This window comes from Corvus kubaryi, unplaced genomic scaffold, assembly GCF_017639235.1.
Source record: "Corvus kubaryi isolate FWS band 111438036 unplaced genomic scaffold, C.kubaryi_AGA036_p1.0 70, whole genome shotgun sequence".
In the NCBI taxonomy this organism is placed as follows: Eukaryota; Metazoa; Chordata; class Aves; order Passeriformes; family Corvidae; genus Corvus; species Corvus kubaryi.
The window spans coordinates 387,137-413,704 of NW_024582058.1; the positions used below are offsets into that span (position 1 = coordinate 387,137).

At 42.5% G+C, this 26,568-nt stretch overlaps 2 protein-coding genes across 13 annotated transcripts in view; one reads left to right on the plus strand and one right to left on the minus strand.

Annotated features, from left to right (window-relative positions):
- MACROD2 (mono-ADP ribosylhydrolase 2) overlaps positions 1 to 26,568 on the minus strand; it is an 877,989-nt gene that overhangs the window by 11,864 nt on the left and 839,557 nt on the right. For 2 of the 10 annotated variants that reach the window (XM_042049288.1, XM_042049289.1), the window contains one exon: positions 24,380 to 24,770. The exons of 1 other annotated variant lie outside the window; for it this stretch is intronic. In XM_042049288.1, the coding sequence (XP_041905222.1) occupies positions 24,565 to 24,770 (206 nt within the window). In that variant the 3' untranslated portion in view covers positions 24,380 to 24,564. Of the gene's footprint in view, positions 1 to 24,376; positions 24,771 to 26,568 lie in introns of those variants that run through there. 7 more of the 10 variants (XM_042049284.1, XM_042049287.1, XM_042049290.1 and 4 more) reach the window with 6 other exon arrangements.
- Positions 7,328 to 26,568, plus strand: part of LOC121674730 — a 35,639-nt gene continuing 16,398 nt past the window's right edge. For all 3 annotated transcript variants that reach the window (XR_006019805.1, XM_042049292.1, XM_042049293.1), the window contains exon 1: positions 7,328 to 7,608. The gene's annotated coding sequence lies outside the window, so the exon portion shown is untranslated. The remainder of the gene's footprint in view (positions 7,609 to 26,568) is intronic.

The window sequence follows — 26,568 nt, forward strand, 5'->3', positions numbered from 1 at the left end:
AATGTTACTCATAATTTTAACAGACCTTACTTCTCATGCAGAAACTTTTCCATGGATCATTGTATCACGAGCTTCACCTCTTCCTCACTGGTTTAAAGTCATCTCCCCGCAGACACAAACAAAATGCCTGTAAACATCTGTGACTGAGAATGCTGCATATCTGCGAGTGCCTTAAATGGCCCCTTTGTGGGTGCATCAGACCCCAGATGCTTCTCCAGGGAATTCATGAGAGTGAGTGTGGTTATCTCCTGACGTTTTTTATGCACCAACATCCCCAAGATTTCCCAGTGCTCGCCCACCTGTCTTTTTGGCTTATGCAAAGGATAAACCCAGGTGACCCCACACAAATATGGCAGGAATTTGTCAAGTACAAGACTGAGCAGGTGTTTCAAAATCCCTGCCTGACTTCTCCTGGCAAAATCAATATGAAATTTGAGGGACCATGAAAACACTGATTAATCAAGGAAGATACAGAGACATTCAGATTGTGATACATTTTGATTATCTGAGGGAAGCAGCTCTATGAAAAATAAAATTTTGAAAAATCACTGAATAATTGTGTGGGCTGGGAGGAAGCTTAAAAACCATTTAGTTCCAATCCCCCTGCCATGGGCAGAGACACCTTCCACTAGACCAGGCTGTTCCAAGCCTCATCCAGCCTGGCCTTGAACACCTTGAGGGATGGGGCAACGACAGCTTCACAAGACAGTATGTGCCAGGGCCTCACCACCCTCTGAGTAAAGAACTTCCTCCTAATATCCAGTCTTAAACCTACTCTTTCAGGTTAAAACCACTCCCTCTTGTCCTATTGACTGTCTCTACGTGAGTACAGCCCGCAGCCCTTCTCACCAAGACACCCTGATGTCTGATGCAGTATTTGGGATGTCTGCTAAACACCAATGTGCTCTGACTGGCAGCTGCTGCCTGTGACTCTGACTTTGACTCCTCTAAACCACCATCTGTTAACAAAATAAAGGAGATATGATATGACAGGTTATGTCTTGCCTCCCAGTTTCTCCTGTTGTCACTGCCTGAAGATGACCTGAAGTTCCCAGCCCTTACTGCAAGATCGTTAACAGCTGGCATGCCTGGCTTCACCAAACTGCTGAAAGGTTTCTCGCTTTCCATTTCAGAAATCTCTTATGCAGCTGACAGGTGCAAAGGTTTATTGGCATAGCAGGAGGTGATGATGATGGAAGCTAATGAAAGAGAAGGCATTTTGTGGACACATGTCCGTGTGTAAATTTCTGCACGTGTGCTTTGTCCCAATTCTCTCCCATTTGCAGGTATAAAATCAGGCATGGGATGGGGGATGGCAAGTCTAGAAAGGGGCTAGGAGGAGTAACAACAATATCAACAGATCTGCAAAATTACTTTTTTCAGAGGTTTAGGATCATAAATACTGTCAGAAGAGTTGCTTTTGTTCTGCTTTTTCACCTTCTTTCCACGTCCAAAATGCTGATTCCCCATCCTTTCTAGAAGGGGATTGCTGCGGTATCAGTGGTTTTTTACACTGGGGGTTTATTGTTGGGTATTGTCAGCAAGAAAATGATAGTGGGAAACAATGTTCAGGGTCAAACTAGGCAGAAGATATTTTAAACTTTTACAAAGCTGAGCACCACTGCAAATCTTGGGAAGAGGCTTGCACAGTACACTGTCCCATTTTTGTGAAGATTTACAGATTCAGTTAATATAAATTTAATTTCTTCCTTCATTATTACTGTGGGATGGGCACAGGAACATTCACTATACTGCCATGCATGTGGAAAGGGTACTATCCAAAATAGCTCCTCTGCTGTGCAGTCAATTCAAGTGCCACTCTGAGATCAGCTCAATTCACATAAACAGCAGAATTTGATCAATACCAGAAACTGCCTGGACAACCAATTTATTCATGAGGCCTCTCCCTTGATTTGATTGCTTCAGGTTAAAGCACAAACAAGCAAAGGATTTCAGGTCTCTACGCAGGAGCTGAGGGTTCCTGAAGGGGAGGGAGCACGGGAGATACTGCTTTCAATATCAATTCCCATTTCCAATTGCGCTCCTGCCAGAGCTCATTACCTGAGCCCTTTGCCGACTGGTTACACAACTAGCTCAGCACTAAGAAACAATGGGCTCCTGGCATGGGCAAGCAAGGCTCCCAGCCTTTTCCAATGAATAAGACAAGTATATACCAGGAAGATAGAAATCTCTGTACTCTTATTTCATCTCTTCTTTTTCCCCCTTAATAGTCACAATGTTACTTGTTCCATGTGCTTACAGTTAATACATAATTCTCTCTAGAGAAATATGATTTTTTTCCCCTCTAGATTCATGTACTGTTTACAAGAGTCACATGAAGTTGTCGTAGCTCTTCATACCTTAGCATCAATTTAAAAATTGCCCAAGTATAGAAGTTAGACATCTGTTTTCCAAACTCCCAATAAATTCTAACAAGTAAAAAGTGTAACTCTTGTCCTCCTCATCACCCTCCTTCTCCCTTTGGACAAGGTTTACATTTATTTCAAGCAATAAAAGCAGGCAACAGTGTAGGCTAAGAAGCTGTAACAACCCAAGAACTGAGTTTCTGCTCTGAGCTGCCTGCCTTAAGGATGTTTATTCCTCTTTGATGAGTCTCAAGGAGGGTTCTCTTGGCAGAGCCCAGCCTTCAAGACCAGCCTTGGCATTGGGTGTGGGTAAGGGATGTCAAGTGGGCTCTGAAACAGGAACCTGGGTTCCTGCTCTTAGTTTCTAGCTGGTTAATAATGTCAGGGACTCCCTTTAAGACAAACAGAAGAAAAAGTTTCATGTGTAAATTAGTTCTGTCACTGTAATCACATACTCCATGATAACTTAAAAAATTCCCCAATTTTAGAAGTCTTGTAATAAGTGGGAAATCCTGGCCCTAAGATCATTCTGAATATTTGAGGGACAAAAGAGTTGTCAATATTACTACAGTCCAGAAAACTACTATTTTTACAGGCAAAATGGCAATGCCATTATTCCCACAGCTGGTCTGCTCAGCAATTTTGGGTGTCGCCACAGGGATTCAAATAAAATACTATCCTGCTCCTGGACAATTTGCAACCTGAAGAAATTAATTAGCTTTAAATTATTTGTGGAGCAGTTGCTTTTACTCGTGTTACATACTTTGAAAAAATTACCTCTGTCATTATGCAATATGAAAACCATGTTACAGCTATTCTGAACAGCCCAGATTTTCCCAATTCATACCCACTGAATAAAATTTATTGTTTTGAGTTTAGCTGTAAACATGCTTCCCCTAATCTCAGACCTGAGAGTCAGGTGTGTTAAAAAAAAAAAAATCCAAATTTCTCTGTTTAGAATTGGAAGGTGCCATTTTTCATCTGCAGTAACAACAACAAAAAACGAGAGACAAAACTCTTCTGACCAACAGCTATATTGTCTTATCTGTCAAAACCAGTTCCCATTTTCTTGCTCTGCAAATAGCCAGTTGTTTTTTTCCTTCTTTCCAGTAATTTCATTGTAGCGCTTTGCTAATGTGACTATCAAGCCTTCATGTACTTTGTTTATGGCTGTATTTTAGTACCATTATAAATGCTGCCTCATTTAGAAACTGAAGCTGTCTGTGATACAAGGATTCTCTTTGACTCCTGTTCAATATCCATCTGGGATGACTGACTCTTTTAATCAGACTGGATTCTACCACATCAAATATTTATGCTGTCTTCTTGTATGGCTCTACAGGTATAAGCACCCAACCTGCTGCTCTCAGGGCTCTAAGAAAAAAAACAGCAATCATTTTCCATCTCTGCTTCATTACGTTCAAGCTGGAGGGCAGTTTTCTCCCTTGCTGTCCTTCTGAAATGCACAGGTCAAGCTCGACAGCTCTGAATCTGCAGGAATGGCACTGCCACCACCATGCCTCTCGCTATTCAGCGTGGCTCAGTAAATAACAAACAACTCCATCTGTTATATCATGGAATATTACACCTTGATCAACTACCATCCCATCCCCAGCAATTATTTACCACAGATGAAAGAAAACTCAAGGATGCAGATTTCAGAGGAGGGTGTGCTGGCTACTGTACCAGCTTTGCTGGGCTTTTCAGGGCACTGAGCGAGCATCATTCCGGATTCTTTCTGCAGCCCCTTCATTGTTAAATGGAGTGTTTACCCTCTTTTTTGGCATTTTGGCTTTGTTTTCCAAAGTAACAAAGAGCAATGAATCTCCCTGTCCCTCCAGTGCAATATGTGTCAGTTCAGCTCTCTGGGTTTGTGCACACAACTGTACCTAAAGGCATTGTGCTCCCAGCCACTGTTACTTCCAGCTCAAGCTGAATGGCAATTTTTCAAAAACGCATTTTAAAAGTGTCTAAAATTTGCTTATCCCTATCCCCTTCCAGCCCTTTATTAAACATACTGTTAGTAAATCTCATTGTGCCTACCGTTCTCCAAAGGTGGGAATGGGAGGCTAGTGAGGATTGTCGCTCAGCAATATGGTCCATAAGAGCCATAAAAATTTGGCACATCTAAAATAATAATAAGGTACATTGGTATATATACCTAAGGTATATAATAATATAAGGTACTTTGTTTTAAGGAAAGCCTTTTTGATTTTTTGTTTTATTCTGGAAAAGGCCTATCTATGTAAAAGGCTGTGTCATTGTTTTCCAGGTGCTCTTTTTCTGAAACATCTCATCAGAGAAGAAGCCTGGAGCATAGAATGTCTGAAATGGAGCACACAGAAAATTTCATCTGATCCCTCAATTGCTGGCTGTTAACACAACTAAAATGTTGCCTGGTTGTGATCAAACTAGTAGATCACCTGTCCTGAATGGCTTCCAAAGCACTTGTGTTCCATCCCTGCCTACAAATAAGGCAGATAGCATGCTCAGTAACATTATGACAAGGGAAGGGAACAGAAATGGTATGATTATTTACCTCTCTTTCCCATTCAGTCATTTTTTCCTGCCATTTATGAAACTCATGAATGATTTGGTTCAGTTCCTGATCACTACCTGCCTCATCCTAAAAAAACTGTGTAGGTGTGAGGAATGAGAGCACTATGGGACCCTTTTGTGTAAGCCTCAGGACATCTCCATATTTCCTAAGGCATGCCTTTCACTAAAAGGAATGATGCTGGGCATTCAGAAATATCTTCTGGATTCTGTGGCCACGTGAGTCAGCCACCTGCTGAATGATACTTGCACCTCTACTCCCATCACAACATCAGTGTTCACCACACACTCACCATGCTCATCACCACATACTTGGTAGCACAACAGTTCTCTCCAGCAGCTTTAATTCCTCTTTGCACCATTAATCTTTGGTGCAGACTCCTGGCCTTAATTTTGATGAACCAATGCGGGAGCCCAAAGGCTTTAATAGGCCCTTCTTTCCCTTCAGTCCACCCACTAAAAACCAGAACAACTTAATAGCCTGTGCTGTCATCAGCAGCACATACTCTGCCCCTACTCCTTTCCAATCTTGCATTCACTGTATTTTCTGAGCACTTCAAATGATCTTGAGTAAACTGCAGAAAAGCAGACTGCGATAGCAAAGAGATCCTGGATCTCCTAAGTAGGACGGATTGGTCAGAATGTGATACTTTATTTCAAAAAAAGGGAAAGAAACTTTCCATATTTCTCCAAAGGAATCACTCCAAACATAAAGGAGACTCAGACAGTTCTCAGATTTGAGCAGCAGGGCAAGAACCAGATGGGTACCTATAGTGAACAGAAACAATATTTATAATTGAAAGTATAAGGAAAAGATGAGGAAGAAGAGGGGAAGAACCTCAGAGAACCTCAAACTCCTGAAGAGCTGGAAGTTAGAAGAGTTCCTCTCAGGCAAGCACCCTCACCTTTCATGCAGACCTACTTCATCCACACAGGGCAAAAGGAGGCTTTGCCCAAGCTTATAATAATGTACAGAGGAGGCTTCTCATCCTTCTGGCTTGCAACCACTTATTTCTGAGGCCACTGCTTCTGAAAGAGGTTACTGCTAAGCGAAAGAGGAGCTTTAGAAAACACTCTGTTCAATTCCTTTTCAAGGAGACTATTACCAAAATTATGAAGAATGAGCTTCAAAGTAGCAGTGGACAACAGCTGAGAGTGTATGGACTTAAATGAAATGCAGTAACAATATATAATGTGGAAGAAAGATTCTTCCCTGATATTTATCCAGAGACCCCAACCGAAATTTTGCAGCTTAAAATAAAACACAATATTTACATCAAGGAGAGGCACATGAAGTTGAACAAAGTTTTGCTAATAGATGGAACAGGTAGGAATAGGTACGCTGTAATTCTCAAACCCTTTGTGATATAAGTATACCACAGCCAGCATGCAAAGTAAAAAATATTTTTAAAACCCCAAAACAAATAAAACCCACCACAAACCTCAAAATTTGGATAACCAGAGATAGAGCATACTTGACTGAAATGTCTTGCTATTTGGAAAGAGCACTTGCTTTTCTGAAGGTTCATCAGCTCCTGCCCAAGTACTCTGTTTTAATTTTAGAAAACTGTTAGCTTCCTAAAACCAAGGTGATCATCATATCATAGAATCACAGAATCACAAAGTTGGAAGAGACCTTCAAGATCATGTAGTCCAACCCTCAACCCTGCACCACAAAATCAGGCCTAAACTGTATCCCTAAGTGCCACATCCAGATGGCTCTTGAGCACTTTTAGAGATAGTGACTCCACCACATCCCTGGACAACTTATTTCAATACCAAAGCACTCTTTCAGTGATTTTGTTTCTCCTGATATCTAATCTGACCCTCCTCTGGCACAGCTTAGGCCATTTCCTCTCATCCTTTCACTTGAGACATGGCAGAAGAGACCAACACCCACCTCACTACAGCTTCCTTTCAGGGAGTTGTAGAGAGCAGTGAGGTCCCTCCCTGAGCCTCCTTTTCTCCAGGCTAAATATCCCCAGTTTCCTTGGCTGCTCCTTTTAGGACTTGTGCTCCAGACCCTTCACCAAGCTCTGCTGCCATTCTCTGGATTCGCTCCAGCACCTTTCTTTTAAAAGTGAAACACACTTGCTCGTAAAGAAGCAGTAATTAGCAGGACTCAATAACAAAGACCTTACAGATGATCCTTATCACATCTTTTTCTCCTGCCAAGACACAATAATTGTGTCAATAATTAAATAATTACAATTTTTCAAAAGCAATTAAAGAAAGTGTCTTGGGACGTTTTTTAATCCCATTCAATTTTTGATTTTTTGTTTTGTGTCAGGGGTGGTCACTGGCCCTCTCCCTCCTCCCCCTCCCCCATCCCCCTCAATGGCTCTGGGAGTATCTCGATGGGTGAGAGCCAGTCTGGGGGCTCCTGCAAAAGTTGGTGGCGGAGGGTGCGCAAGGGGCAGCTCTTTCCCTCTGAGAGGGCGATTCGGCTGGCAACGCAGCATGGTGTCTCTGACCAGGGATACTGTTGCTTTGTGTTTTTTGCCCGTTTCTTTTTCTTTTCTTTTCCTTTGGCACTGTGACTGGGCTTGCTGGCTTGCTTCTTTGCTTCTCTGCTGTTGGAGAGCCCAGAGCCAGTGCATGCCGCTCTGGGACCCAGCAGCACTCTGTTCCTCTCCGGGGGCCGCCCCCCTCTGCACAGCCTGCACCCAGGGACCAGCCATCAGAGGTGAGCTACCCACGGGAGCAATTCCCCACTCGTCCCTGCCGTTCCAGCTTGCTGCTTCCAAGGCTCCTGCTACAGCTCATTTCGCTATCCAGAGGGGCACCGGGATCAGCTGCCCCTGGGGCTTTGCAAAGGAAACCCTTTTTCCATCCCTTCCGCCGTCTCACCCGCCATTACCCCGTGAGGGAGATGCGGCCGAGCTCGCGCCACAGCGCCCCCTGCAGGCGCGGGGGAACCATCGCAGCCGCCCTGCCCGGCCGGGAGCCCCCAGCGCCCCTGCCGGCTGTGAGCAGAACTGCACCGAAGGGGAAACCACCTGCAGCCGAGAGAGGCTGGTGCTGGGTTTCTGCTCTGTTTGTTGCTGCTGCCGGTGTTGTTGTTTGTTTGCCTTGTTATCCATATATACTAGTAAAGAACTGTTATTCTCTTTCCCAGATCTTTGCCTGAAAGCTCCTTAATTTCAAAGTTATAATAATTCAGAGGGAATGAGGTCATATTCTCCATTCCAAGGGAGGTTCCCACCTTCCTTGGCAGACACCTGTCTTTCAAACTGAGACAGAAAGGTACTATTCTTTCTTTTTCTTAGCAGAACCCTGTTCCAATTCCTTCAAAGCCAAAATTTTACAGTCAGCTTTAACTATATGGTGACAAATACAGATCTGCTCTAAAGGACTCATTTTGTTACTGAGCTCCTCACCTATTCAAGTTCTCAGGACTGGTTTTTTCAGATCTTGATGGTGACTCATCAAAACAGAGCAGGTGTTTAAATAAAACACACACACAGACACACATTTGTGTATATCTGTGTTCAAGGGCAGTAAACAATTTTTCATAAATAAATTGCTGGGAGTTGTTTTCTCTCTGTAAAGAAGGGAATAGGCAGAGAGATGGATATGTTACCCAAGGTGATACTTCCCACCCTGCTCTGAAAGCGCCTGTGGAGAGAAGCCAAGGCTGAAATCTGGCTTTTGGAGACCCATGTAGCTTTTGCTGTCAGAGGATGTCATTAATGCTGATGGCTGCCCTGCTTTCTCCTCTGAAAGCCTGGCATCCTTCTTCACAGCAGTGAGCCAGCCTCAAAGGAATGGGAGGAAAAGCAAACATACTGAAAATGTGTATTACCTCCTAAGCATGGATGCCATTTTTAATTTCTGCTGATAACTGGATGAATATAAGAGCAAAAAATTTTATAGCAGTCACATGGAGTAAGATGTTTCCCCAGCAAATAACAGGACTAAATCAGAGGAAGGGTTGCTCTAACCTTCAGCTGCTCTATGCCAGCAGGGAACAACCACATCCTCTTCTGAACAGAGACTGTATATAACTAAGGCATGTGAGGACCTAAATCATGAGTGGTGATTTGAACCCTAAATCAAGTGTGGTGAGGCACTGGCACAGGTCGCTCAGAGAAGCTGTGGAAGACTCACCCATGGAAGTATTCAAGATCAGGTTGTATGGGGCTCTTAGCAACCTGGTCTGCTGGAAGGTGTCCTTGCCAATGGCAGGGGGATAGGAACTAAAGAGTTTTTATGGTCCCTTCCAATCCAAAACACTGTATGATAACAGCAGTGCCAGACGTAATCACATGCAATATATTCCCAAACTGAGACAAGACTAAAAGAACAACCTCCATACTACGGCAAGCAATTCAGCTGCATGGTGGCAATCATGCTCTTCTACCAATTTCAGTGGCAGCTCTTAAGAATCAGATTTCTTGGGGACGAAGGAAAGTGCACAGCCAGACACTGACAGCATAGTTGGTATTTAACACTTGAAACACCCACCTGTCCTCCTGACACTCATCTCCTAGCATGAAGCCAAGAGTATTTCCAGAACACTGAAAAGCACGGTGGAGAAGATCACTCCTGTAGGTTGCTTTAGAATAAAGTAATCCACCAGCCTGGGTGCTAACATCTGCACCACAGGAGAGTATTTCCACATGATGATAGACTTGGCCAATATTTCCTGGCAAGACTAAAGACTGGATTTAGATTGTCAAATTACTGAGTTTTATTTGCTCTGTTTCTTGAAGAAAACTTTAGGACCGAATTCGAAATTACCAGTGTGAAACAGAAAAATTTTGCCCACAACAGAGCTTCCAGAACAGTGATTTGGCAGGCAAGGAAAAACCAAGTGTCAGTGCTGGCAGTTGCACACTTACTTCTTTTCCTTGCAGAAAGCCATCATGCAGTGTTTTCTAAAATTGTAAATGCTCTTTCTGGCTCTATGGGAAAGAACACTGATATGCATCACAGGGTGTGAGATAAAACGTGCAGTGACACTGGTGCCTTTGATTTTTCTTCTATCAGCTTAAATTACACAAAGACAGCTGCAGATTTTTTCCTCTAAACGTTTTCACATTTCATTTTTTGTTTGGTTCCTAAATTCTAGGGTCTAGCTAGGACCTTATATCAGAGACAGGAATTTACATTTAGATAACATAATGCAAAGAATACTAACAACCATCATCCTCCCTCCCTATTAACAGCTCCAGAGCACTTCCCAACTGACCTCAGATTTGTGAAACAGGGATCTGACTTGTTTGCTTGAAACTGAACAGCTCTTTCTCCAGTTAGGAGAAATATAACATAGTTAGGGGTTTTTTTTTGATGAGTATTTGTTTGTGTCCTGTCCCTTCCTGCTTTTTCTTGGTTTTAGAGAGTCTCACTCCCTGTGCTTGTGCTGAATTAGTCTCTAGCCACGGAGGTGGCTTCAGTTTGTTGTTTGGGAAAAAGCCTGGGAAAAGAACCTCAGCACAGTAGTAACTGCAAGAGAAAGGCTACTGTGTTTTTCAGAGTCACCTAAAAAAGTAGTTAGCAGACACCACCAAGAACAGCCTTCTGACTTCAGGACACTTAAGAGAGGCAGCTTTTCTTCTTCTCAACCCCTATGCAAGGACTCGTAGTAGTAGGCAGGCAAAGAGCATGCATCAGAACTACAATAAATTGCTATGGAGAAGTCCTCAGTCAGGTTCATCATCTCTGCCATCTATCAGCACTAACACCCAGGTCCTGTGATTTATGAAATTTTCTGCTCAGTTTAGGTGGAGGGGGCATGTGCTGTGGGCTTTTTCGTCTCCCAAAACACTTTATTCCAAACAACACTTCCCCTTACACAACCTCATTCCCACTGCTTGAAGAAGTCCACCCTGCTGTTAGCAGTCACTCTGGCAACTTTACAAGCAGGAGAACAAGGGCTCAGAAATTTACAGAAGGTTTCACATACATCAGACACTTATTTGTACCAAAAGATAGTAAATTTAAACAGCAAGTTAGACCAAGTCTGGCTTACGGCTAGATTGTTACTGCGACATTGGGTAAAAACTGGAGCAACTTTTTTGGAAAGCTGAGGCACGTTTTTCCTCAACCACCCTGCCTTCACTCCCTATTATTGAAAATTTCTCAAAGTTCTGTTGTACCTCCCAGAACCAAATAGAAACTGGAGGACTGAACAAAAATCTTTAAGAAAAAAAAGAGGGGGAAAAAGAGAGGGACGAAACTGTCTCAGTATGTTTCTTATCAGAGAACACACATTCAAAAAAATGAAGGATTTTTCCCTTTAGCACTGGAGATCATATCCCCTCTTTCCAGCAGTCTTTTACCACAGAGGTTGTTCCAGATGCCAGCACACATAGGTCAGCATTTTCAACAATAGGTGACTAACGTCAGGAGAACTTTAAAAGCGAGTTTAGATCCATTTTTTTTCAAAAGCTCCAAGCTCCCAGCAGCTCCAGCTGGCTTCAAAGGGGGCTCACTTCACAAAGTGTTCTGGATGTGCTCAGCATTTTTGAAATTCAGGGCACCTATTTTGAATCCTGAACATGGACTTAAAAAATCCATGCCAATTTTCACTGCACTAAGTGACACCACCTCTTTAATCTGTGCTTAAAAAGCTCAGTGACATTATAACCAACAATCTGGCTTTTCCCTTCTTTTTGCTTCAAGAGAATTTGCAGAACTCCTAATAAAACTGGTGTCTATCATGAAAACTGGCAGACTTGAATCTAACATGGTAACTATAATTTTCCTTGAAACTAGTCAGGAACACCTCCTTAAATCGTCTTAGTATGGATAACATGGGTTCCTTACAAAAAGCTGTCCTGAATGCCAGCCAGAATACAGCAGCCAGGGCTGTGGGGTATTCAGAAATACCACAGGCCATAGAAAAGTACTGAATCCCAGGCAGGCATGCTGGAGTACTTAGCCCTTCCCATAATGCCAGCTCCCTGCTGCAGGGTGCCAGACAAAATAAGGGCTTATATTTGCAATCTTAGCACCAAAGTCAAGACCTCTACCAATTAAGCCAGAAGAGAATAACTGTATTAGCAGCTGATAGTGGCAGACTTCTGTCCTGCTAAAGCAGGATGACATGCACACATTAAAAATACTTCCTCAAGCTAAACTTCTTCAGACTGCTTGATCTGGACCATACTTTTCAATTTATTAATATTAAGACCTTCTTAGCTTAGGAACTTGAAGATGCCTAGAGCCTTTCCATTATCTTCCAAGTATTTTGAGCTTAGGAAAAAAAAACCTGACATAGTGGTGCCAGCCTTGGGTCAACAAGCAGCAACACCTCCCCTCTTCTTCTTCCCTTGAATACCCACAGCTGGAAGGTAATAGAGAGCTTTTGCCAGCACACAGCACAAGGGTAAGAATTAGAGGCTACAAGCATGCTCTCTACAGATGTGCACATGGCCCAGGTCTGCCAATAACTGGTACACTGGTGTAAGGATTGTCACTGCCCACAGTCTCCACAAATACCTTGGCATCTCTTACTTTCATGGGAACTACTGAAGCTTTCAAAAGAATGCAGAAGTGCTAATCCCCTGATGCAAGTGACTTCAGCCCTGACAGACATTTCCTCAGAGTCACAGATAAAACTGAAGGACTAAGCCATAAAGGATTAGGAGATGTGTCACCTAGAATTAAGTCACTGGCCTTGAGTCATGGTTTTGTTGGGCACCGAAAATAGCAAATTTCACCATCTTAAAAACAAGTTTATTATGTTTCTTTAAGTATATATAAATGTATTTTAGATATATATTTTGATTTCCTGAGTAGGCTTAAAAGTCTAGATGACTCACATGGTATAGTTTCCATTTTTTACTACACTTCAGTGCACTAAAACCCATCAATCTGACTATCCGAACAGATTCCTTTCACAACTGTGCACTGGATGTTTATGTAGCTAAGAAAATACAGGAAATAAAATAAACACCTTTATGGCTCTCTTCATGTAGAACCTATTTTAAATGATACAGACCCTAAAAAGGGAGAGGCTGTTAGACAGAAAATTGGTCTTTGCCTAGAAAATGTACAGCTCATGGCAAATCCAGATCTTCCCTACTTAGCTGTCTGGTTACTTTGATGTAAGCACCAAAAAGAAGTCCGTATGTGAGATGTGCTTTAAGTCCAAAGTCTGTGGCATTTCAAGTTAGCAGGTGTAGAGATTATTTGGGGTGGTAGGGAAGAAATAAGCCTTGTGCCTTAAAGGGCTATTCCAATTCACCCTGGATATCTGTGACAATGTTGAAAATAGATTGAAAATCTTATGAGGGACCCAAAGACTGATCCTCAGCCTGATAAAACCTGCCATAATATGGAAATGTTGTGCCAGGCTGGAGACTGGCAGAAGCCCTGACACTGCGACAAAGCCATTGCAGCTACTGCCTCCTGCAGGCAGGGTGTGGTCCTCCTGTACAGGGAACCCACTGCAACAGCACATGTGGAGTCCCATCAAAATATTTCTAAGAAAACCTTCTGTCTTGGGGTGACTTTATGATGTGTATCCCCTATCGCCGCTCTATGCCCAGACATGATTCATGTGTCTTTCTGTGTCTTTAAAACTGGGTGCGAGAGAAAGAAAAAAAGCCAGACAAACTTTTCAAAGCAGTTTCGGCTCCAAGGATACAGAGGTAGCTGCTGCTGCTGCTGCAGAGCAGTGGCAAGCACCTTCCTGCTTTTCCTGGCTCTTGGCTCCTTTTCTCAGAAGAGAGAGATGGAGAGTTAAACTCCTTTTTTTCCTGGGACTTTGGTTTCTTCTTCTTCTCTTCTGGATTGTTCAACAATACCAGAACACACTGGGAGACTTTACACCTCAGCCTGGAGGGGCCCAACCTGATCCAGGTCTGAAGAGGAGAAAGCCACACCCACAGAAAGGACTCTGAAATTTACCAGGTTCTCTCCACAGCGAGAGGTTTTATTATTTAGCATTATTCTTTTCCCATTGCGTATTGTTTCTGTCAAATAAATAGGTTTTTTTCTTTCACTTTCCTCTGCGGAATTTTTCCCAAACCTGGTGGGGGAGGTACAGATGAAACTTGCCTTCTATCAGAGGATGTTCATTTTGGACGTTCCTCCGAATTTGTCTCAAACCAGGACACCTTCTCCTGAATCAAATTATGTTTTGCTTTTCCTGGTTTAAAAGAACAGATAGTTTAATGGGAAATGTCATGTTTTCAGGGAGTCATACAAGTGTATCCTCTGAAGCTCAAGATTTCCAGAGAAATGTTGCTGGCTCTTGCCAAAACTATAAACTGAAGATACCAGATTGCTGTTAAAAAAATTAAAAGAAAAGTGAACCTCCCCCCCAATTTAAAAGGACATGAGATTTTTCAATTTCGTCAGACATTTTCATGGAGGGAGGAACAAGAAGGAACTGCTTCTGATTAGCCAGCAGGAAGCATTTAAGAATGTGTTTATTGGTCATTCATGACACGAGTACTTCTGGTAGAGGCAAGCAAGCTATTTTTTAAGCAGCAGGAGCTGGAGGAAGCCTGTTGGTCACAAAGGATCCATGTATAAGACAGTGGTGCCACTGTGTTGGCAGCCCATGAAAGGGATGCTCCAACTAGGCTGATGAGCATGCAAAGTCTTGGAATTTAGGCTGTGCACTCCTTGGGTAAAGAAAACTGTGAAGGGCACTTTAAGTTTAGAGACTGAACTGTATAGCAGTAATCATTAATGACGATAGTAAAAATACTAATAGGTAAAAAGATCCTGCTTATCCTTCTGTATGTTTCCTATCAGCAAAATTCTTCACTTAAGTTTCATTTCCTTAACAGAGAGCAATTAATACCCTAAGCAACAACTTAATAGTGTATCCATTAACATACAACAGAAAGTATAATGAAAATAGACCCAAATTAAAGTTCTTGAAATTCAGTTAACCTACTCTTCATCTCATGGCGTATTTACTATAGCAAGCTTAAAAGTTTAGACCCATTTTATTTCTGCCTGTTCTCTGATTTACAAACCCTGAATTAATGCAGCTCTTTCCACAGCCCAAACATGAAAGAACTGTACAAATAGCTGAAGGAAATGAAAAGAACTCTAGATGCTATAGATCACATTCTGTGCACAGAATGACTTCCCAGAGTAAGCCTATGTAGCGTGCTTTTTCGCATTCATCATTACAGTCCAATCCTTGGATCACTGCTGTCGTGGCCATGTGCAGCTAGGTTTCCACTGATGGAGCAACGCTTATAACGAAAGGCCATCCCTCCCAAGGGGAGCACAGCAATGATTTGAATATCAGGCCTCAAAAAGATAGCTTTATTTCAAAAATTTTAGCAAGGGCTGCTAGTGGGCCAATCAGTCTAAGTAGGCGATGGTTTATAGCAACAAAACTGTGAAGTCTCTCCAGAAACTAGAAACCTGTGAAATGTGGGGAAAAAGAGCTGCCTTCTTGCCAAAACAAAATTCCTGGTTATATTCAGTATTGGATCAAAGACAAAGTATTTTGCAGAAACACAGTACTTGCACAAACCTCATCATGAAGGCTTTGGGGATGCTGAGTGACAGCCCCCCTAGTATCCTCAGCCACACTGGCTGAGCACAGCCAAGCCTGAACCATCCCCTTGCCCTTCCTCCAGCTTCCCTCTGGACATACCCTCCAAATTCTGATTTATTCCATGTTATCAGCAGTAGGGGTGCTCCGTGAGCAACTGGGGAGCCCCTGCAGCTCTGGGCAATGCCTCCTCAGAAACTCCCAGCAGCAGGGCAGAAGAAAATCGAGGTGTCAATTCCTAAGTGTGCCTGGAAATTGTAGCTGCTCTCAAAGCTTTAGAGCTCACCTCTTCTTTCCCAAAGCCTGCAGCAGACCTAACTACTTGAAGCTCTTGGATACAGCACAGGGATACCAAAAGCATGGAGCAGCTTCAAGCTTTCTGCATAGGTGTCCTTTGGGTCCTGGGGTCATAGAATCATAGAATGGTTTGGGAAGGGATCTCAAAGATCATCTAGTTCCAACACCCCTGCCATAAGTCTTTGCCCAAAGATTTTTGCACCTCCCAGTCAATTAAGAGAAGGTGCAAAATACCAGAGAAATGACATTTCCTAGTGATTCTGATAAACAGAGTATATAACCAGGTACTTTAAAAGCAAGCTTTGAAATGCCACTGGCTTGCTTTGTTCTGAGCACAGTCCCAGGGAGAATGTCAGGTTGCATAACTCATTTGTTATCCTTACACAGAGGAGCTCTGCTAAGCGCCAGCCATCATAAAAATACTAACATTCCTTTTAGTAGAAAAGAAATAGAAAAGAAAAATAAACAACTCTTCTGTAAGAAAGCCAATTAGCACTTCAAATATTGCCACATGGTCTATAAACAGGGATGTTAATACACCAGGGAGCTGTGCTCCTCTTCAGCCACAGCCTGAGTTATGCAAATGGAGGGAGCACCATTACAGAGATAACACTCACCCCCATGACACAAACCTACACTGTACATTCATTTAGACACATTCTTTGCATTTTATTTCCCTCAGTGGCTTAAAAAAATGCCAATAATCAGATTAGTATATGCAGAGCATTTTAATCTAGCCTTAGATAAGGCACTGTCCTCCTCTGGGCAGCGAGCACCCAGAAGCAACATGAAGGAACGTGTCAGGGAGAAAACTGCAGTAATTGAGGTCACATCCTCTGTAATTGCAAGGAAACCCCCTCACACATTTCCCCCCATCATCCATGGACATTTCCATGTATATACAGCTAGCCCTTTTAATGATATTGAAATATTTATCTCCCAAGCAGCTAAATTAGTAAGCATTTAATTCTAGTGATGCAAACACCTGATGGCTGGATGCTCTCATTTACCTGTAAATGCAAAACACCAGCCACTGAATTCAATTATGTGGCAAATGTCCACAATTATCTCTGGGGTATTTGGAATCCCACACAAAATCTGTGCTTCACATGGTTAAGCAGCTACCTCTCATATTTTATTCAGAGAGGGAAGAAAAGAAAAAGTTGTGCTTTGTGGTTTTTTTTAAAATCGCATTTGCAGCTGTACAGTTAAAGCTTACAGATAAATAATAAAAGAGTGTTATGTGTCAATGCAGAAACAAATGATGTTCAGTGTCAAACACAAAGCAAGATGCAAATATATTTTTCTGTTAATTAACCTTTCATTTCAACTGCTCTGATCTTGTAAATAAAGCTTACAAGCTAGTTTCAAACAAGTGTGGGAAATTAAGCAAACAAAAAAAGGATCCCAAACCCTAAACCAAAACACCTTAACTCAACGGTCTCCTAGTACTGGTTAGCTAATTATATTTGCCATTTGTTATTCAGGGGATCTAAACAGATTAAAACAGGTTAAAAACAACAGGACTCAGGAACTGGCCCAAGGGTAAGAGCTCTCTGAATAGTACCAGACATCAGTTGCTGTCAACCACTGCCAAAAGACAAGGGGCATTCCTGAATGTTCCAAGAGACAAGAAGAGGTTGGGCAGAAGGATAGATGAATGAGAGGACAGACAGATGGAAAAGAGAGAAGAAAGAACAAACAACTAAATAATACTAAATAACATTCTCCTGCACTTACATGTGCTTCTAAGGATTTGCTTTCCAAGCTTTGTTGAAAATGTTCAAGTCCTTAACTGATCTTCTGGAGGGCAGATAAAGGGGCCTGAAAAGCATTAAGCTAATTAAGCAGGCCTGAGACATGCTTGATGAGATGGGAAAATACAAAGCTTTTGAAAGGGTGAAAAATCTCCAACCATCTGGTAGTGGTATTGAGAAGAAGGGGGAAGGACAAAGGGGCAGTGTGCAGCAGGGAAGTACAGAACTCCTTAATTACTGGGTTACCAAGACCATTACTGCCCCAAATGCCTGTGAAAGCTCACAAAATTAGCTTAGAAAGCTCAGCAAAAACAACATCTCTTAGTAAGAATAGCATCTTCAGGAAAGCAAATGGGAGTAGCTTTCCCCAAGATATATCTGCTAATTAGAAACGATGGGTAATAGATGTGGATGGCAAGGCTCCCAGATGAGAACATGACTATTCCTGGTGACCTCTCTACCTGTCTCTTCTGACTGCTGCTTTCCAAGGCCCCACAGATGGTGTTGTCCTTAAATTAATACCACCCTGCCAGACAGAAGGAAGCTTCTGTTGTACTTGGCAATACAGGTGAACAGCCTCCATTTAGATTTCAAAGCAAATGCCCCAGGTGTTCCAGCAATATGGCAAGCAGCTGATGTGCTCCAGCCTCTTCAGGCCTGGATAAGACTCAGCTGTGTTTTCTTATCTCTAAGACTAGCTAGAGAAAAATCACAACATTCAAAGGGCAAACTTGACACACTGGAGCAAAATCTGAACTATCTTTGCTTTAAATGGCCTTGTCAGCTCTGAGCTGTGAAAGTGCCAGTGCCATCCTGCCTTCTCCTCTTGGAGGAGATGGATATGTATCCAGCTGATTACAGGTGCAGGTTAGGAAGGAGAAAGCTGGCTTTGGTGCCCAAAGCTGTGACCAAACCTTTGCCAAAAAGCATTGCTGTGCTCATTCTCACTTTCGGGATGTGAATATGTGTAACTGATTTCCTTCCCTCCTACGTGCAGATCCTTCTCCAGTTTTTTCAGCTGTGCGCTGTTATCCAGTCAGATTTACAAGATGGGCAAGAGAAAGCTATATCCATCCTTGAATGGCAGTCATTGCAAGAAGGAAATGGTTCTGGCAATCTAATACATTGAATGGCACTGCTTCTTCCAGGATCAGATATAACCCTCAGATCATGGCTACCTCTGGTGGTTAAATATCCCATAGCAGTTGTGATAAGAACAAATGGCATTAACCATATTTTACAGCCAACTCTTGACATCAATATGTCTCCTCCAGGCTCCCCTTGAAAGTTCTTTTCCCTTTGGAAAGATTTCCTGTGTCTTAAACATCATTCCTTTAACTTAGTACCATTAAACACTGGCTGCGTTTAATGCCAGAGTGGAACAGTTTCATGAGCAGATTCTGTGATCTCTGTATGCATCAATTTCTAAGATAACTTGGGTTATTTTAGATAGGTACAAGATATATATGTATTTCTTATCATCTGCTTTTCATGCTCACACACTTCAAGAGCCAGCTGGAACTGCAAGTGGAACTGCGTCCAGGAAATTTATTCCCCTTTGTCATGCAGGAAGCAGGCAATATTAGAAATACTGTTTAAAGACTTTTTCCTTTAACTTTATTTTCTTTTAAAGCAAAATTGCCCATATTGCAGTGCTAGAAGATTCAAAACCAAGCTACAAAAGCTTGGTTGGACATTTACCTGAAAACCAGCTGTGTTCCAGCTGCAGGAGCCTGCAGTACCACTCTGTGGTTACTGAGACATATCAGTAACCTCCCAGTTAACCTCAGTCATCTGCAATTCAAGACTCAGGTTTCTATGTGCAAGCAGACTTATGATGATACAGGTACTAAAACCATTGAAAACAGTTTAAAAAGACCACAATAGCTGTACCTACCACACACTGGACAGTTACTGCTTTGGAAGACAGAGAGATAAACCAAAATCACAGAGGATGCCAGTTTTACCAGACCAAGATGAGTGTGGAAGCTGTTAGCTACACTCATGTGAGGGTAATTGTAAAACATCTGCTGTCCCAAGGAGGAAGTCCCAAAAAATGAGAGCACAGCTCTTGTCTCTTTTGGTGACCCAGCTTTGTAGATCAATGTGACCATCAGACAGGAGCTCCTGATATCTAAAGGAAGGACTGGGTGTGCTGGTAAGGGTCACAGCAAAATGCCATGAATCTGTGAGGTGAGATGACAAGAAGTGCCAAGGGCTTAAATGAGATGTGATGGCGGCAGCCATGCAAAACGTGAAGCAATAAGCATCTGAACCCAAGTGAGGGAGAGGGACCATGCCAGTGCTTACAAGTGGCCTCATACCCTGTTGATCAGAGCATGCTGGAAATAAATCTGAATTAATGCTGGAAGCGTTCCACCCCTGATCCTTGTGTCTTTGAGATTCCTGCAAAACAGCAGGAAGCCCCTTTCATTGCTGAACAGCACTAATGAGAATGTGTCACCTGCAAAGACCTTTCAGTGTTCAGAAAAGAGCAAAACAAAAAGCAGTGGAGCGGCTGAAGACTCATAACAGAAAGTCCTACTCAGTTTTCTGACCTCTCAAGACCAGCTGGGTTGATGCAGGCACCAAGCTAAGGTACTAGCACCCCAGAGAGGGGGTGATGCTCAGACCCAGCTGTGCTGACTACCTTCCTGCTCAGTCTGTGAGCTTCCTGCTAATCTTCCTTCTAGCTGGGATAGCAGGAAGAATCAGGCAAAGTAATTTCCTTGACTTAAGTAGCTGGAGTTAGGCACTGATTTTTCAGCACATTGACATCTTATTTTGAAGCACCTGAGGTATCTCCATTTGTTCTCATTTGACACCTTTGTGCTACATTTCAGGCTGACAAACCATAAAAACACATCCAGCAGATGTACTTTAAGTGATGAAACACCTTGTAACTGTGATAGCATTTGGCCACAAATTGGGAACCTCAATGTTTTCTAGGCCCTGATAGAGTGAATTTGCCATCTTGACCCCCTGACTATACACCATTGTTAGGTGTAACCAGGGGGCGATGGAGAAGAGACCATTGACTTTTTCTGCTCAAAATCCAGAACAGAGTTTAACCAATTTTTCTGTCCAGGTAAGAATGGTATAGCCTGCAAGTGACTGCTTATTTCCTCCACAGAGAAAATGCTGAATGTGTAGACATGCTGTTTTTCAAGGGCTGTCAATTAATGAAAGTATTGAGAGATTTTAGGATGATGTAAATGGAATAAAGGTGGTTTTGGCCTCTGTGGTAGCTATCATTACTTGCACAGTGACTGCAGAACAAACAAACAAACAATAAAGGCACATCCACATCCACAAAGCAGAATGAGTCAAAGGGCTTATATACCCCAAAATTTCAGTGTAAAGACCCTGCAACAGAGAAACAGTAATGAAGGTCATCTTTTGGTTTAAATTTGCTGGTAGAAAGCAATGGATTTTAGAACTCAGGATAGAAGTCATAAGTCTGAACCTGGGAGGAAAATCATTAGCAACTGTTTCAGCAAAGTACAGTGTTTATCAAGTAAGTACATTATAAGCATTGAAGCATGTGTACAGGTAAGTAAAAAACCCCCACCATTTCATACTCATGTTTCTCTTGGATCTCTCAAACAAAACCAAGAGTTTTTGCAGTTGCCCATAGACTGTCTGCAGCTGCAACTCACAGTTCATCATTCAAAGCACTGGTTTAGTTGCAGCTATGAGCATGTGCACAGCACACAGAAGTGCTCCAGGAAAGGCCCCTCAGAGAGCATGCAAGACCCCAAAAAGGAGATGCTGAGTTATTTGTGAAATAACAGAAAGTCCCAAAGAGCTGCATTTCTGCACCAATATGTTGAGATGACTCTACTGCCTGATTCAGATGCAGTCCCAGAGGTGTAGGAGGGAAGAGTTTTCTCCCAGGTAGATCATTCTGAGTGGCTAGAGACAGGGTCAGTTTGGGCTGTTGGGTTGATACTATGGGCAGGTATGCTGGTGATGACCTTGCATGCTGATCTGGAGGCAAAATGTGATAAAAGCCAACCAAGCAGAGAAAAAGTGCTCTAGATGGCAAGATCTCCTCAAAAGAACACTCACCTGTCAACCACATTAGGAAAAGGTGAGGGGGCAGAAAACCTGCTGCCAAAAAGTTATGAGTAAAGTGCAGAAAAAAAGAAGAGAAAATCCAGAGGAAAGAATTATGCTTCAAAGATCTGAGTGAGATTGGGTGGGATTTTTCCATCTTTGGAGCAGTGAGAAAGGTTTAATCTCACTGGGGAAGGTTTAATCTCAGTTGGGGTGTGCAGCAGTGGGAAAGGTTTAATCTCACTTGGGCTCATGCCCTAGCAAAGCAAGCTCTACTTTACAAGGCAGTACATACATTTCCCCTCACTGTGTAGCAGTCCCTTCTTGTACAGCTCTGGCCTCCCTCTCCAAGCACAAGGAGCAAGGACACCTATGAAGCCATGGTATACCTTGCTACAGTGGGGATACTGTAACACGATGTATCTAACAATGAGGCCCGTGGAAAAGAAATATATATGGACTGATTCTTGATAGATGTTTCAGAGATGTTTATTTCTCCAGCCACATGGCCAGGGCTCTGCTGAGGAACTGTTACAGTCACGGGACCCGAGGGTCCTTCCCACGCAGGGGAACACAAAACAACCAATGGGGAATGAGGCTGACCAGGGGCTAGGGAAACCCCATGCCTCCGGACCAGGGCCCCTCTCCCAGGGCTACATGGCAGGGGGGAGGGCCCCAACAATACCTCACTAGTAGAGCCAGAAATGGGAATGCACAGAAGAGAAAATAGAGCTGAATCAAAACGTGTGTATCTTGATCTGTGTGACAGTATACAGAGTGAGTAAGGACTATGAGAACATAGATTTACTCCTCACTGTAGCACTAGGCAAAACTAGAGAAATAAACAGTGAAGTTGTCTTGGTATGATTTTATGATAATACTGTATTCCCCTATTGTCTGCTTCATGCCTAGAAATGGGTCTGAGGAAAGGAGGGGGGAAGCCAGGTCAATTCCTCAGCAAGGTTTGTGTTCAAGGACACTGCACAGACACTCCCCTGCGTTCTCACCGCTGCAGAGCTGAGGCAGCAGCTTCCTGCTTTTAGCTAGCCTGTTAGCTGAGGCAAGAAATTTTCCTATACCGGGACACTGAAATCCTCCAGTAATTTCTTTGTCTTCTTCTGGAACTGTTCAGCCTAGCTGTGATCTGAGAACCAGATCATCGGACCCCGTGGACTGGCAGGCAGGCTGCAGGTCTGTTGTATCCTGGCCTCAGACCTCGGGAGGGGCAGAGCCAGCTACAGAGGGAAGTCTAAATCCAGCAGCTTTCTCCGCATTGAGGAAGTTTAATATTTTAACAGTTATTAATTTTTTCTCCCTGTGCCATGTGGGCACTTTGTCTGTTAAATACATAGTTTTTTTCACTTTCATCCAAGAAATTCCTTTTGTGTCAGTGGGGGAGGGGTGCTGAAACCTGTCTTCTGGGGAGGAGACGTTCCTTCCAGAGCATTTCCCCCTAAACTTGTCTCAAACTGAGACAGAAGTGAACATGCTCTTGCACTCCCCAAAGAACAAGCCAGATTATCTTTCAATCCTAGGACATATCATGTTTTCTTTTAATTCCTTCCTGTTCTATATTTGAAATAAAAAGACAGGTCTCCAAATCATCCCTTCTCCACTCCCAATGGCTGTGGTTTCCACACAGTTATGACTGGATTCCACTCTATTTTACGAAAATCCTTGGTGAAATGCAGTTTGTCTCCCTACTGCCCTAAGTGTGTGGCCATTTGAGTTTTTGAAATAGCTATAATATAGTGCCATAACCCTGGCAATGCAGTACATCCATCCAAAACCTAAGCAAGTGGGAGCACAGAATTTCCAGTTCCAGAGCCAGCTCAGTCGGATCTGTGTGTATTCCATCATAAACAAAGTTTATTAGAAGAGGTAAGAATCTAAAATTTATCAGTGCTTAACAAAATGAAGACTTCTTTTGTAGAAGATGGCACAAAAATGTAACAAATGTAAATTTGTCTGTGAGGGCTCAAATTGTTTCCTGGTGAAACTGCCTGTACTCCTCTGGTCTGTTGGACCTATTCTAATTTAAGACTGAATTTCTTACTGTGGCACACAGGAACTAAGCTGACTGTTCAAACAGATGCCTCCGTAGATGTACAGTATATGTTAAAGTGGTGCCATATCTCCGGAGGTGCTAAAGCTTATTTCCAGAAATACTGTTGGCTATGATGCCATCTGTAACAGAGTGGTCCTTGGCCAGTGAGCCCTACTTTTTCAATATGTTACAGGAAAATGTTTCTAAGATGTCAGACTCTCTCCCATATTCCTTTCCCTCATTTCTTGGGTGCTATCTGAGATACTTTAAAAGAGATACATGTTTTGTTTGCTTAAGTCACTGCTGTCTCTCTGGAGAGGTGAGCTAAAACCAAAGTCTGGTAGACTTGGACCCCACCATTTGGAATATGGATTCTATTATCTCCACAATTTTCGCATGTGAAAAGAACATTATCAGTATCTTAAAGCTCTTTGAGAGTTGTAGCTTACAAGTAAAAAACATGTAACATCATGTATATATAAACATGTGAGGACTCAGAATGACATCATAGCATCTGCTTTTCACTGGCATTTCATGATTTTATATTTTTTGGCATTCCCACCTGTCTTGGTTTGAAAGACAGGTGTCTGCCTAAGGAAGGCAGGAGCCTCCCTTGGAATGGAAGATGCAACCCCCTTCCCTCCAAATTATTAAAATTTTGAAATCAAGGGGCTTTCAGGCAAAGATATGGGAAATAGGAATAACAGTTCTTTACTAAGAATATATATATAAGTTTTATATATATATATATATCTAAAACAAGGCAGGGAAAAAAAACTGATTTAAACTGACAGAGTCAGATACGACCTGACCCTGTTAGGGTAGCATTAGCAGTCCGATAAGGTGGTGGCTGCTGTCCTCCTGAAGTGAATGGATGTGGTTCTGTTGAAGCAGTGATCCTGTGTAGAAAGATCTGGTCTTCCTCAGAAGGTCCAGTGGTAGGTATGTAGCTCTTGTCCTCTGGAAATCCAGTGGGAAAGGCTGCCTGTGGTCTTCAAAAATCACAGTTTATATCCAGGATGGGATACTTGGTTTCTCCCTCTGGGTGGAGCATCTCACAATGGAATGATGAATCATGAGATAAGGCACTGATGGGCCATTAACAGGACATTGTCTTGAGGGAGGAGGCACAGGGAGCACTGTCCCACCTGGTTTTAACAGCTCACGAAGATGGTGATAGAATACATGCTTGTGGGCACATCTTACATTGCAACCTAGGACACCACCATGGAAAATTAAAGTAAAAATGGCACTTCAATATATTCCATTAAAAATTTCCAGTTTCTCCTCCAGCTCCTCAGATGATTTAATTTCTTCCCTTTCTTTTTATTTTCTGTGTATGGTAAAGCATTCTAAAGCTTCTTTTACTTGATTTAATGCTGCATATGATTCAATTCAGTGTTGTAATATGAGTTAATTAAACTAAACAAAGGCAGCATTGTCAACACTTTCAGCAGGAACAAAGAGATGATATTTTAAAATGCAATAAAAATTGCCAATTTATAATACTATTTCTATTCTGCTTACTGCAAATGAAATGAAGAAAGCAATCAAATAGAGATAATAAACCTTAAATGCTATCATTCTTACAGTATTCCCTATTGTTGTTTTCCTGTTTTCTTTCCTTTTGGCTTTTTGTGTTTTACCCTTATCATCACGTCTGATAACACAAAGTAACTGTGACAGCAAGCAAAACATTTAAGCTGAAAAATTCCTTACATTTTCTACTTTTTTATTAGAAAAGCACACAGAAGAAAATCCATTATTTTTTCTTGCAAGGGATGAAAAATAATTATAACTTCAAATTAATCTTGCACCACCTATTCTTTATGTACATTCAGGCTAGAACCTGATGTATGGAGAATAATGAAAAGAAACAGATTCCTTCTGTGGCAGGAAAAAAAAATGTGACTTTTTTCCCCTCAAGAGACTGAAATCAATATCTAGAGCAGACTTTTGACAGTGTAATAACGGCCCTGACTGCCAATGCACAGTGCTGCACAGCATTCTCAGGGAAGAACCCTCAGGAAAGCCCTGCAGGAGGTCTGCATCCCATTTGCTGGCCCATCCTGCACCATCAGTGAAGCCTCTTTGCTTATGTTAGAGCCTGGATACCTCCCACTTCACAACTGCCAAAGCCCCCACACCACAAACATAAACCCACAGACAATGGGGTCAGACCCCCACTCCTCTTCTGCAGTCTGCAATGTTTAAGTGGAGCAGAGAAGATGCAGGCGAGCCTCACCTGGCTACTTCCATGAGGCATAGAAATTGGATATCCTCCTCTGCCACAGCTATAATGCCTTCAGGAGGGCAGAGTGCTTGATATAGACCAAACAGCCCTTGGACCACAACAAACACAGCAGAGCAGGCTGGTGAACATAATCTGGTCACAAAATCTCCTCAACTGGCTGATACTTCAGCTGAAAAGTTCACTGGAGTTTCGCAAGGTTCTCAAGAAAATAAAGGCATGCAAAGCGAGGCTTCACAGGCGAGGCACCTTTTAGGATTTCCACTCATAATTTCTCAGCGCACCTCCCACAAGTCCCTTCTACTGCTTCCCAACAATCCACATCTCTGCAGAGCTTTAAATACCCATTTGCAACCTTCTGGTTCCACAGCCTTTCCGGCATTTCTGAAAAGGTCCAATGGTGAACTTTTTTTTCTTTGCTAAACATCTGTCAGAATAAGATTTTAAAGATATATTTCATATTTAGTGTCTGAATATGCTGTAACAGCCCAAAAAATGGCATCTGATCTATTCAGGATGGGCTCTTATCAAACACCAAACACACTATATCTGGCTCAGGATGTTTATTCCTCTCCTCTTTGAGCAACTGAATAAAAGAAGTTGGAGCCTTTTTACTAGAGCTTCAGAAGTCACAACACTCCAAAATATTAATCTCTTTCCAAAAAAAGTGAAATTACCTATTTAAAGATTCTAGGGAAGACTTTTATCGCCCGTGCCGGGCGGGGGGGGGGGGCGGGGGGGGGGGGGGGGGGGGGGGGGGG